Here is a 12,909-nt window from a genome sequence, read left to right as displayed (position 1 = left end):
GGAGGTGCGCTGAAGCAAGGAGGCAGCGCCGGAGAGAGAACGGGCTCTGCCTGGTTCGGCGATGGAGTGTTGGTGTAACCGGTCGTTCATTTCTTAGTAAGGAAACGAAAGTTGCATGGCAGTTCGTTCAGTTGATAATGATAGGTAATGCAGAAAGGGGGACTGGATATACGAGGAATCACCGAGCTGTATTCAAACAGGACATAATAAACAGCGAAGCAAATACAAGGAGACGCGGCGAGGTGAAAATGCCTATTACCAACTACGCCAGCACCGCAAGACGGAAGAACAGCATGTAAGCTTTAGCATTGTGCGGTGGTCGCTGGAAATGTGTGATGTTCGAACACACGGCAGAGTCCAGCAGCAACCCACGACACTGGCGCAAGCGAGTGTACGTGTCCCGTACACCGGCATCCGGAGTAGATGCCTCCTACCTTCTAGTTTGTAGTGCGTGGGAGTTTCGGGAATTTGAAGTGGAAACAGAAAAGAGGGGTCCACCACGGGGATGTAGAGAAAGAGCTGCTCAGAGGGCAACAAGGGAAGACCACGGGAGCTTGAAATCAGCAAGTGAGAAGGATCACTTGATGCAACACAACTTCGGTGAATCGGAGGCTGAAAAACAAGCTTCTCCCGTTTCGCTGTGAATCCCCGGTGCTGCTGGCATTGTCTCTGCACAAAAGCCAAAGCCACCCTCTAAAACCTGAACCCGTTCCTGACTGGCTAGCTCTCCAAGGATATTTCTTTGTAGCGTGGCGCTCGTGAGCACGCGTTGGAGGACGAAAACGGGCACTTAAAGAGACTCATTCCACTTCAGCAAGCCACGAAACACACAAACAACGGAAAAACGAAGAGAGCGTTTTCTTCTACCTGAGCCAGTCCCCTGGTTTTTGTCCATGTGCAGTAGCGGCGAGTGAGAGCGTCACAGAACTGGCTTGGTCGTGGCACTTCCGATCTCAGGCAGTCTCCGCACGATTCGGCCGGACGCCCTGCAAGAGTATAGGTGCACTCCGCGCTTATGGCGACTTCCTCCTTCCCTAGAAGCTCGTTGGGGCTGCGCTGCTGCCCTTGTATCATTCCTGGTGGGCAGCGAGCGACAGGCCTGGCGACCGACACTTACATAATCAAACTCAACACTCCGCTACCATTCGCAGGCAACTTACTACAGCAGGAAAGAGTCAGCAGAGCCTCAGCCTCTCAGAGGAGCTTCTTCCAGGCTTCGCGCTGTCCCGCGTCTCGGAGCGTGACGGCCTGTGCTGAGCTCTTTCTCTCTCCTTCCCAGAGTGAGTTGACCAGGTAACGACAACAGGGAAAGACTGAGGTTCACCCCCCGCACGACTGTCCCAGACAAACAACTGTGCGGCCCCCCAACCGTTGCGGGCTGCAGACGCCCCTCCGCCCCCTCGTGTACTCATCGATCAAGGACGCGTCTCATTAAGGCCTGCATTCGAACGGGAATCTTGCCCGTCGGCCTCGCTCTGGGTTGGGACTTCGTAGAAGAGGATAGCTGGCAGTTTGCTTTGTTGGGCACAACGTCGCCATGGCAGCTGTTCACTGACGCCTACGTCGCGAGCTTCTGCTCACGTGAACGTCGCTTGATCGTGCCGACGTCTTGACTGAAGTGTCCAAGCTTCCACGCCAACACTGTCTCAGTGCAGTTTGCTTAGTACGTCGCTTTGTTGGGGGCGGCGTCCTCATGGCATTTGCTCGCTGCGCCTACCCCGCAAGCTTCTGCTCACGTGAGCGTCGCTCGATCGTGTCGATGTCTTGACTGAAGTGTGCGAGCTTCCACGCCAGCACTGTCTCAGCCAGACCTCGGGTCAGCGTGTTCGTTCCCGAACCAAAGACTGCCGCTTGGAGCGCAATCACCAACTGAGGAAGAAGAGAGAATGAAAAAGCACGCAAGCGAGTGACCGAGAACGCCAGTTGTTATATCACTGTGTGTAGCAGTCACTCCTACACTATGGTGGTGCCTCTTTTCCACGTGCCCAAGTGTAGACATGGAAACAGAATGTGAATCATGGCATTTTCAGAGTGGCTAGCCGTGTCAGAGCCAGAAATGTATTAACACTTCTCCCTTCGAGTGAAGTGCATAAAAGAACGCCTGAGAAGTGCTGTAGGAAATTTGTCATGCTGGAAACACATTCTTATTCGACCGACCAGCACGCCCTCTCAGCTAACACTTCCTGCTCTTATTCACCTCTCACCTTGGCAAGCTGCCGACCCGAGAAGCCATCAGTTTTTTCAGCCATCTCTTGAATGAAAGCTTCGTCGATGCGCTCGTCGACGTCAATCTTCCTTCCCGTCCTGGTGGGGCGTGTGATATACTCCTCAAAGAATTGCTTCAACATCCGCTTCCGCTCTTGCAGACCGGGAAGCGGGAACTCGAACTGCTCGTCAACGCGATCCAGTACTGCCTGTAGACCAGACCGTAGAGCAGTGGGGTACGCCAAAGAACAACGCGGCAGATCGGGTAGTCGCAAATCTCGTCACGATGGTTGGCGCTCCGAAGTAAACTCCGACACCAAAAGCAAGACTCGCACTGCTTCTCAAGCTTAGTATTGTTTTCTACAGTCAACGCAGGTCTAAGTCCCAGCTATATTTTCAAATGGTTCTTGTGAATGTGGAGCAACAGCTTTGGCAAGCTGCAGGAAACGCTTCGGTGGGCTACACACGGCAAGATAACTCATGGAAAGTACCAGCGATAGACGGAAAACAGATTGAACGGGCTCTCCATACTTAATGGGCACTCGACACGAAAAAGCGGGAGATTAGTGTACTCACAGGTTTGCCAGAGCCACAGACAACACAACAACGCAAGCGGTGTATTGTCTGGTGTGTTATTCACTGCTCGTCTATTTCCTCAGCACGGAACACGCACACAGATTCCAGTACGGAACCACATGATTCTGAAATGTCTGGCTAGTCATTCGAGGCCGCTTGTGGGGCCGTTGCCCCAGTCCTCTTGCTTTCGAACATAACTGGAACTAAGAGACACGCTTTCTACACACTAGAAGCACATCCCAACATCCGGAAAAAGGATATTCCAGGACGCTCCGAGAGTAATTGCAAAGTGATACGTGGATGGACTGAAACACAGTATCCGATAGACATATCCTCGAGAGTCCGGCAGTGTGCTGACTCGGTCAAGGATTTCTCGGCAGTTGGTAGCCAAGACGACGCAGAATTTATCATTTTCTGTGCCAGTGTGATGAAGAAAAGCGGAGAGTGCATTTCGCATTTCTTCGGACATGCCGGTTGCTGCTCCTCGACCTTGCCGCAAGAAGGCATCGGCTTCGTCGATGAACAGTATCAGTCCCTTTCGACTCTTGTTCGCCCACGAGAAAAGTTTATTGATCTCGCTAGGCGCGTCACGACCCAGGGGGCCAACGTCGCCTCCTGTCATGATGGCGTAGTCCATGCCAGACTGGCGAGCCAACCTACATGAACACACGAGCAATCCCGCTTTCACTACCATCTCGAACAACGTGTCCACTGAGGAGGTTTGCACTGGGGCCGCACAGGAGGGACTGCTCTCAGGATAGACAAGGAGCGCAGACGACACTGCCTGTGCATCCGATGCGTATTCCGAGTGAAATCTCCTGATTTGCCACGACTTAGTCATGCGCGTGCATCGAAATAATACGCCGGTGATGCCACAGTCTACAGCAATGAAGGTAACAGCCAACTCGGGGGTTTGCAAGCACCCACACGAGAGTGCAGGAGAGCGTTCCTTCCCCCCGTTGGCAGGGACTACATGGCCCAAGCCTTCTTCTAAGCCTGACAATAGGCCTCTGCGAAACGGTTTGTGTTGCGGAAGACTGGCCGGCCACATGAATTCGCAATCTACGAGCGTTCTCCCCCAGTGTTCTCGGTAAGACATTGTACTTTGGTCACAGAGTGTAACTAGAAGGGAGTGTTGACGTACACGCTGAATATACTTTAGGCTCAAAGAAGGAATCATGCGCTTTTTGAAAAGCCTTCAAAGAAGATGCAGGGGGGGGACGGAGAGTCAGTCCGTCGCTAGAAAAGCAGAACAAATAGTTCGCTTCCAGGCACTCTGTGGCCAGTGTGGAGCAAAGGTGATCGTTGATCCTGGACGCACAGTGCAACTTGACCAATGTGGAAGTCTGCAAGCCAGTCACTTTCAGTGGTGCCCAAACCTGTCCTCCGTGACTTTATGTGGACTGTGCTGACAAGCTGCCGCGACACTCCCCACGCTCTTCAGTGCCCGTCTCACGTTCTTGCGAAGAGGGTTTTCCCGGTTCCCGGAGATCCATAGAGAAGCATGTGCCGAAAGGGTATGCCGTTTCTCTTGGCAGAGATAAGTGAGTTCGTGGTCCACTGCAGCCGCTCTGCCAGCTCTTCTTCCAAAACAATTTTCTCCTGGAAGTCGGGGGACTGCTTGCCCCGGATGAATCGCAGAGGATTGAAAAAAGATCTCTGACGCGAAAAACACAGTACACACATCAGTGACCAGAGAACATGACTCAGATTGAGGAAGAATCGCATCGGATGACGCGGCGTAGAGCCTCCTTCCACAGTGCACCGAGATGAGCTGGAAAACAGTCTAGACATGCTGACCAGGAAGGCAGGAGGTTGGGCGGGACAGTGAAAAGAGGTTCCAAAGGAGAAAAAGAAAGGAAAAGCCTCCGCGTAACCTTCGCTCCGGCATCTTCTTCTCAAAACAAAGAAGAGATTTCACAAATCACAGAGCACTGTTTTGGAGCACGCATCGCGGCCACACAAGGCATTGCCTCTCAGGAGCCCCTGTCACGCTCAAACTGAAAACACTAGAGCCACACTTAGTGCAGCGTTCACCACGTACGCGAGCGGAGCAACTGAACCAGGAAACTGAAACTCCGGCACCACCGATGGATCGCGCAGCGGACCAGCTTTCACAGCCCCACCAGTGTTTCGACATCGAAAAGAAATCCACAGTTTGCTGCGGCTGTGTCGATGGTTGGAAACAAGACCGCAATTCTTCCCACTCGGTATATGGCGGTCACCGTTCCCACCACGATATGTAGAAGATCCCTCAGCTGCTAAAGCAACTCAATAGTCCGTTCTACGTGCACGTGATTGCTGCGGCAAAGTATGGCTCTCTAGTGCTTGTCGGAATCTTATAACTCGAGTTATCCAAAAAAAACTTCTACCTGGCACACGACGCGTTGTCCGGTACTACACCGGAATGAACAGGATGGGCTAAGTGTTTCGCGCAAGTGTTTTTGAACCACAAACCCCGAGGGTCACGCCGAAGTGCAACCCGTTATATCTTAAGAGTAGCCTGTCGCAGCGGGCTACGCGGGTACGACGAACATGTCATACCTTGAGCCCCGACACTGATAATTGGTCGGATTCCATAAGCGGAAAAACACTGGTTCAGTTCCCAGCTTCTGCCGCAATCCCCAGACACAGCAAGCTGCGCACGCTTCTTACTGCATCGGTTCTCATGAAGAGACTGCCTTGCTTACCGAAAAGACCCAGCGGGACGTCTCTCTGACCAAAGGCGGCTTCCCGAGGCGTGACTCCTGTCGAGATGCAGCACAGAAACGCCATTAAGTACGCCACACAGGAACCTGCTGGGCTGTTTCAGCCGTGCCACGCAAACCGGTAGCCGTGCACTCTCCTACCGTGAAGCTTCGATAGCAGTTTTACTAGCCACATCATCGGTCGACCGCATGAGCATACTGTTTTAGCCGCAAATCATTTGACAAAGTTTACTTGCTGCTTCCAATGCAAGATTGACTATCTTTTCGAAGAAGAGAAGGCAGTTCTGGAAAATATACTGGAGAAACCTCGCACGCCCGTCGCGCTCTTCGCTGAGTTCTGCCTTGAGAAACATCTTACCCAGTAGCGCCCCAGGAGGTGTGCACCCGTCCGTGCTCCATATACACCGCAGGCAAGGGCTGTCACACTTCCAACCTGACAGCGCGCAAAAAACAGACATTCCCCTCATGACCGCTCTATTGTCGCCATGGCCAGTACGCAGACAAGCTGAGAGCTCACGAGCTCTAGCAAAGAGACGTCGACCGCTAGCTGAAGACAGAGTAGTAGATCTAAGTGCCCTTTGTTCTGCTTAGCGACGCTGAAGACGTAAGCACGGTTGCCCTGCACAAAACCTGCGCGTCTTGGACGAATCCGAGCAGCCCGTGTACCGATTCGTGTGCCACCACGATCGGCCCCCTGAGAGGCAATGCCTCGAGAAGCAGAAAGAATACACGCTTGCGACCGAACGCCGGCCACCTCACATCTCTTTAACGACCAGAGCGTGGGCAAACACGTAGGTCTTCGGAAATCAATTCATTCGTTACATTTGCGACTCCAGTGCATCACTGACTAGCCTCCGGAAGGACTACAGGTAGAGAAACCTCACACGCCGCACCTGCTGTCAACACAGAGGTGCCCGTGAGTCGTTTGGTGAAAAGACGCAAGGTGACGGTCGCTTCTCAACCTGATGCGAAACTCACGAGCGTGGCCAAGCGTGTCCGGTCAGACATGAGTTCATTGAAGGCGTTTCCGATACCGGAGAAGACCGCTTGAAGTGTTTCCATGCGCGTCCTACGGGACTCTGCCGCTTTGGCGCGCAACTCTCTGATCATGCGATAAACAAACGCACACAAACTACTCCTCATCTGTGCGCCGCATCTCCGACGGGCGACTCTCAATCCGGCATTCCTCAGCCTACCTCAGTGAGCGAACATTGTAGTCCACCTAAACCTGAATATCTCCCCGCAGCCCGATGGTAAACAGTCCTTGACCAGCTCAAACCTCAGGATGGACCGTGTTTGCTCCACTTGGAAAGGCACGAAAGGCAATTACCGACTGGGACGCACAGCAGCTGGCTCATCGGCGGCCGGTCACAGCATGGGGCTCCCAAACGGGACACAGCATAGGCCGACGATGTGGGGTCGCAATCTTTCGTTTCGGGAGTGCCAGCCCTCTCCCTCCGTGACCCTTTATCGATGAGATATTTTCGAAGTTGAACTCCCAACGATGAAATATGGTCCCTCCCTCGCCTCTGTACTCTCCACTGATAGTTATGACGATGGAACCAAACAACGAAGCAGAACGAAAGTTCCGTGATCTACACGAGCTTACCGCAGGTGGATATCAACGTTCTCTCTCTCCTGTTTTATGCGACCCTTGGTCTCTTCCTGAATGCGCTCCCGCATCATTTCGCGCTCCAACGACTTCTCCTCTCTCATCTGCTGTCTTCTCATCTCCATAAGTTCTTGTTCCTGGCGCTTTCGGAGCTCTTGCTGTCGTAGAAACTGCTGGTGCTGCTGCTCGAGCCACACCTCGTTCTGCTTTTGCTGATCTTGCAGCTTCTTTTGGTAAGCCTCGCTGACGGGAATGACAATGACGGGGAGGCAGATAACAAAGACGAAGAAAGAGTGAGCCATCCCATTAGCCAGTTCTATCTCTTCCTACAAGTTCCAGTCCTGGGGCTCTGATCTGCCTCGCGAGAGTTGCTGCCGGTCACTACTACCCGGTGAAGTGGGCGACTGCCAAAATCACAAGTTGCTCACTGCTTGAGATGGATCTTTTCTGTGTTTCTCGCAGTTGCTAGAACTTTCCCCTACCTTCGCATCCCCTTCCTGTAGAGCCGGGACATCCAGAAAATATCAACTCTGCGCCATTTCACGAGAACACCAATGGTGTGGCAGAAAGTTCGTTGCCAGTCCCTTTTTATTTTTCTGACAGTACTACCTTTTCCTTGTTCTCCGTGAGGGCACGCAAGATAGCCGGAACTCAGGCACTTCCTTCTACATATCCCGGTAAACGTATTTGAATCCCGGGCCTCTGAAGGCACCGCATCTACCACACAGTTCTTGTGATTCAGTCAGAACGACGTCTGCCACGTTACGCAACCCTATGCTGAACAGCGCGGCTTGCATCAATCAAGAACTGCGGAAGTCGGAGATCGACTCTCGCCCTCAGAGATGTGTCACTTTGTCCTCCCTCCGGCTCGGCCCCCACCACTCACGCTTCCAGCTGGGCTTTATACTGCGCCGTGACGCGTTCCTGCTCCTGAGCATGGTTGATTGTCTTTCGCCGCTCTTCTGCCTCCACTCGCGCGTGATCTGCCTGGGCTCGCTGACGGACTGCAGCTAGCTAGGGCGCAAATGCATGAGCGGACGGAGGCACATTCCAACAATCTTGAAGAACGGGGGCACGTACACTAAGGCACTGCGCGGAATGGCATGTGCACCACAGTTTACTGGGTCTTGCCACCACCAGACAAGGCTGCTGGGGCAGTCGAGAGCGCTGGTACGGATGAGATTGAGACGGCAAGCTACCTCGCGCCGACAAGGGAGGCTTCACTCTCACAGTGCTGCTGGAAGCTGAGTTGGTTAGAGATTTTCGCGCTGCCGCGCAATATAGGCGCAGGAGACCACCCAGAGTCCGGTGGCCCGGAATATGAGAGCTGGGACAGACGTCTACGCATCTAGGCGGGCTTACGTAAAACTTTTTACCTTCTAGCATCACAGCTAGATCTGCTGCCGAGTGCTGAGAGCTGGCGTAGCGCGCAGTGTGCGGGTAGACGGCGTGAAGTCGAACGCGAGGTGCTAGGTGGCTTGGCACACCCGCTACTCCTCTACAAAAAGAGACATGACTGTGAAGCTCAAGCTGATAAACCTCAGTCTTGAGGCACCTCTCCTTTGTCACCAACTACGTAGATTGCCATACCTCTTCCATCTCTTTTTGCAGTTGCTTCTGCTTCGTTTGCTCCTGGAGCTTGGTGATCTCGAATGCTTTGGAAGCGTTCGGAGAAGAGTCCAGCTCTTTCAGCGCCTTTGCTCCACGCTCCAGCGCCGTCGGGTCGACTGTCAAGCGAAGTAGGCACAAGAGAAAACACCGACCCACATGGTAGGGTCACAGCCGTGCATAAAACCTGTGACTCCCACATTGCCCCCCAAGAACACAAGGGCGCTCTGCTTGCGTGTAGGAGGCAGCCAATATACAGCCTAACCCATAGCAATGCTTGCTAGGTCAAAGCCATCAACAACAGACTCCAAGTGACCGCTCTGCGCCACGTTCGGGATGAGAGTTCTCTTCGGGTGACTCGAGCGCTCTACAGTTCAACGGCTCCGACAGGCGCGCGGTCACAGCATGCGACACAACATCAGTGCTCCCGCAGAGTAGTATTGTTAGCTACGCTGTATATGGTCGACACACGGTGTCGTACCATTCGTCTGCATGTATGCTAACTGCTGTGTTCAAGCAGAGCCCGAGTGGTACATTACTCAAGCACGTAATTACCGCGTCTGGCGCGAGGTCTTTGTCGGAGTGGCCCCTGCTCTAGGACCGTTCAGCAAGCCAGCCTGTCGCCAAAACCACTACGACAGAACATGACATTGCTCGTTAAAAGCAATGCCGTGTCTGTCGCGCGCGCTGCCTTGCATGCACCGAAACAGACGAGGACATGAAGGTCAGTACGGACCTTTGGCCGGCGTCCTCGTAGGACTCAGATACAGATGGAGGGACGGGTGAGTACGCTGAGGTGGCCATTCGCGAGAGCAGGTGTGCGGATCGCACGCTGTTCGAGAATGATCCCCAGAAGTCACTTACATTTGCCTGTAATATCTTCATCTTTGTTGGATGACGCTGCCCGGTTAGGAAGAGACGGTAAGGCGCCACCGCCTCCTCCGCCAACGCTTGGGAAAAACATTGTTAGGAAGAAGCCACAGAAGAGCGCAGCGAGAGTGCTGCACACGACGGGACCAGCCACCACAATACGCCCTCACTCGAGATCAGGCCCGGGGCCACTGAAAAAGAGGAGAACCTGGCCAGTCCGAAAAAGGAAAGAGCGTAACCTACACGAAGGGGGGATGGAAGTTCTGGAGAGACAACGTAGGGACAAAAAATGTCGAATTAAAGGTGCTGACGAGAGAAATACCGAAGCGACCCACGTAAACTTCAGGTACCAGAGACTCAACAAGCAGGCGACGACGTCACCAAACGGACAGTCGGCGGTCCTCCCCGGACGTTGGACGGCCAAGCCACGGCGATAGAAAGAAAGCTCAGATGGCGGGACGCAAGACCACAAGAGAACGAAACAGGAGACGAACGTTCAGAAAGGCAGTTAAAAATCACCCGACCAAGGTGAGAGGAAAAAACTGCGAGTGGAGTCCTGGCCGGGAAAGCACTTTTTTCTTACCACTGTCAGCGCGTGGGTAGCCATCTACGTGGAACAGGCCTGAGCTGACCTTGCTACGGCACGCATACACAGTGCAGTTTGTACTCAAAATACGGAAAGCGACTTGATGGCCCCACTGGGGTCATGCGGGGTCACGCGGCTGACTCCGCGCGGGAGAATGGGACAACGAGTACATCACACACGAGCACTGAACTAAAGGGAATACGAGGCACGATCCGGCGGAAACGCGAAGACCTAAAGGGGAAAGAAGCACGGAGGGTAGTGAGAAGGACCTTCGACAGGCTCGATTTGCATTCCAGCAGGCTTTGCGACTTCTCGTGGAGCATCGATGCTCTCTGCGGTGTCTCCGCTCGTCCCCTGTCGCGCTGACAGCCCCGTTCCCCTTTAGTGTCGAATTTCCGAAGCAAGATGGGATGAGAGTCCAGGGTATAAATTCAAGTGTGCGATTCAGGTATGGGGAGGCGTGGGTGGGTATATGGTGTGAATACGATCATTCGAGTGTTTGGACAACAGAAGGAAGCACAGCGTGCATTGCAACTTAGAAGAAGTCGCGAGGCCTTGGGTGTGTGTGGGGTGACGCCCCAGCCCCTCGGCTGTTTTTTTCTGCAAGAAACTTTATTAGACAGTCAGGGCAGCGCCTCCGGCTGCGCACTTCCCGGGAGATCTCTCCAGCCTTCGTGCGGGGTATCATTCTTTTCCGATCAGGGGGAGACCACGCAAAGTGGGACAGTACAGCCAGATGCACGCTATCTGGTCGTGTCCCGACGCGGGTGTAAAAACCAAGGTTTCGTTTCTGTAGCACAATTCCTTTGCTTGTTCCTTGCACAGTACACCCTGAAGACGTTTCGTGAAGGGAAGAACACGCAGACAGCGTGTATCAAATGCTACCCAGCACCTCAATGGCGGATGCGGCCTCCCGCCCAGAAGACCACGAGCGCACCGGGTACAGGTGCGGACTTTCGCTACCACAAAAAATCCTGCTACTGGTCAGTGAGGGGGCGTCCTGTGGCGCTGAGCCTGGCAGGAAACTGACAGATGTCCGCTGTATCGTCCTTCTATTGACCGTGTACTGGGCGAAGGGAGCACTTCACGAGACGTCGTCTTCCCGGTCCGATCTGGGGCTGCAACTCACTGTCTCGTCCACGGCCTCGACGGGGTTGTACAATACCATCTGTATTTCTGTTGCAGAGAAAGTACCGTTAGCATCATGCCCCCGGGTCACAAATCAAGACGAGGAAAGAGGGTCTGCCTGGGAGCACAGTCGCGACTGACCCCCCGTCAGGAGGGATTCGCCCCGGGCAGGTAAAGGGAAACTGTGACGGATCAGGCACCCGTCCTTTTCCTTTCCACGAAAATAGGTTAGCGCTTCCTGTTGTGTACACTGCCCTCCTTGGGAGCTCTCACTTTCCGGGGCGTTCTTCCCTCCAGTTAGACTGCGTGCCGGCTTTTGTCCCACGGGGGAATGTACGTTACTAGACGGTAACAGCTGCAAGAAAGACAACTGATTTTTCCCACGCCACGTGTTCCTGCGTTACCACACCTCCTCGGGGACGGCTAGACGCGCCGGTGTGCCCGAGTAGAAGAGAGCAAAGGCTCCCCTGGAGCGTGGGAAGAATGTTTGGTCTTGCACATGGTACTGCCGGCAAACTTTCGATACGCCTGCAGAGACCGTCTCAAAGCACGTGCACCTCTACAGTAGCGACCTACTCATGAGGCGGTCTTTATGCTGGCGGTGGACCCGTACACGGCCCATACCTGTGGCTGCCTGCAAACGCCGGGATGAATCCGTCATGTATCCTGTTTAAACTTGGGCATTCCCCCGGCTTTGCACGGTGTTTCTTTGACTTTGCTCAAAATTTCACGTGAGCCTTTTTTCTCTTCTCCAGAGAGAAATGCCGGACCCGGGAGTCGCCTGAGACCTCATTTGAAAAACCCGTGTGCTATGCACAGCTTTCCAGCAAAGAGGAAAGAGCTCTCCTGACCCCAGCTACCTTTCCTTTTTTTTCTACTTGCTACTTGTCTTGCTTTCATTCGGCTTGTGCAACAGAAGCTTCTCGTCAGAGGCGAGACTTCCAATGAATTGTGGCACTGTCTCAGCAGTCTCTGTTGTGAACTCTACCAGCATCTAATGCACTTTCAACCACTTCTCTTGCGGAGTCACCCCGGCCACTGTTGGACAACAGTGGTCGGAGCTCTCTGACCTTAGAAGAACACCGGGTTTACTGTACCCGAGAGAGACGCGTTCTAGGACGTCGTTCACGGCCCTGAAACAACACCGTAGCAGATGTAACCAAGAGTTGGAGCGACTTATCTTGCCCGGGGCACAGCCCATCTGGATCTTGGCCGACCTTGTAATGCCGAGATTCTGGTGTGGGTGGCCGGGTAAACAAATTTCATGGTACGAAGCCCTTCCCACACTGAAGAACGATCTGACGCAGTGTTCTGCTGAACACTTTGACAAGAAGGCCAATACCTGCCCGTTCCGTCCTTGCGGGCTCCCATTTTGTCACTTTGTGTTGCAAGCCATATGCTAGAGAACCTTGCAGCTCAGCCGGAGCAGGCAACAAGGGATCATGCCTGCAGTTTCTTGTGTTCTGCGCAGCGTGCAGGCATCCGGTGGATTTTCGTTCGCGGACGCTCTTAACTGTGACTATGGTACACCTTAAATCTAGCCAGGAAGAAAGAGTTTCGTTGTCTCACTATGCTGACCACTCGCCAGCTAAGGAAAGTAGAGGCCGACCTTCAGC

General features: G+C 53.7%; 1 protein-coding gene across 1 annotated transcript; it reads right to left on the bottom strand.

Annotated features, from left to right (window-relative positions):
- Positions 1-77: 77 nt before the first annotated feature.
- Positions 78-12,425, bottom strand: CSUI_001050 (aaa family protein). The gene is made up of 13 exons (XM_068061256.1): positions 9,574-12,425; positions 8,692-8,828; positions 7,988-8,115; positions 7,099-7,344; positions 6,468-6,591; positions 5,848-5,922; positions 5,472-5,528; positions 4,238-4,440; positions 3,140-3,437; positions 2,205-2,414; positions 868-1,869; positions 435-519; positions 78-186 (listed from the first exon to the last, which is right to left on the bottom strand). The coding sequence occupies exons 1-11, from the start codon at positions 9,671-9,673 to the stop codon at positions 1,714-1,716; spliced, it is 1,734 nt and encodes a 577-aa protein (XP_067926775.1). The 5' UTR covers positions 9,674-12,425; the 3' UTR covers positions 78-186; positions 435-519; positions 868-1,713.
- Between the last annotated feature and the right edge of the window lie 484 nt (positions 12,426-12,909).

Source organism: Cystoisospora suis, assembly GCF_002600585.1.
Source record: "Cystoisospora suis strain Wien I chromosome Unknown contig_421, whole genome shotgun sequence".
NCBI lineage: Eukaryota > Apicomplexa > Conoidasida > Eucoccidiorida > Sarcocystidae > Cystoisospora > Cystoisospora suis.
Note: the sequence above shows the minus strand (reverse complement) of the source record. Positions and strands in the feature narration are given on the sequence as shown.

Coding starts and splice junctions, on each gene's coding strand:
- CSUI_001050 (XM_068061256.1), bottom strand. CDS start 9,673: ATGTTTTTCCCAAGCGTTGGCGGAGGAGGCGGTGGCGCCTTACCGTCT. Junction 8,116..8,691: donor TGCAAAAAGAGATGGAAGAG/GTATGGCAATCT, acceptor TTTGCGCCCTAG/CTAGCTGCAGTCCGTCAGCG. Junction 7,345..7,987: donor TATAAAGCCCAGCTGGAAGC/GTGAGTGGTGGG, acceptor CATTCCCGTCAG/CGAGGCTTACCAAAAGAAGC.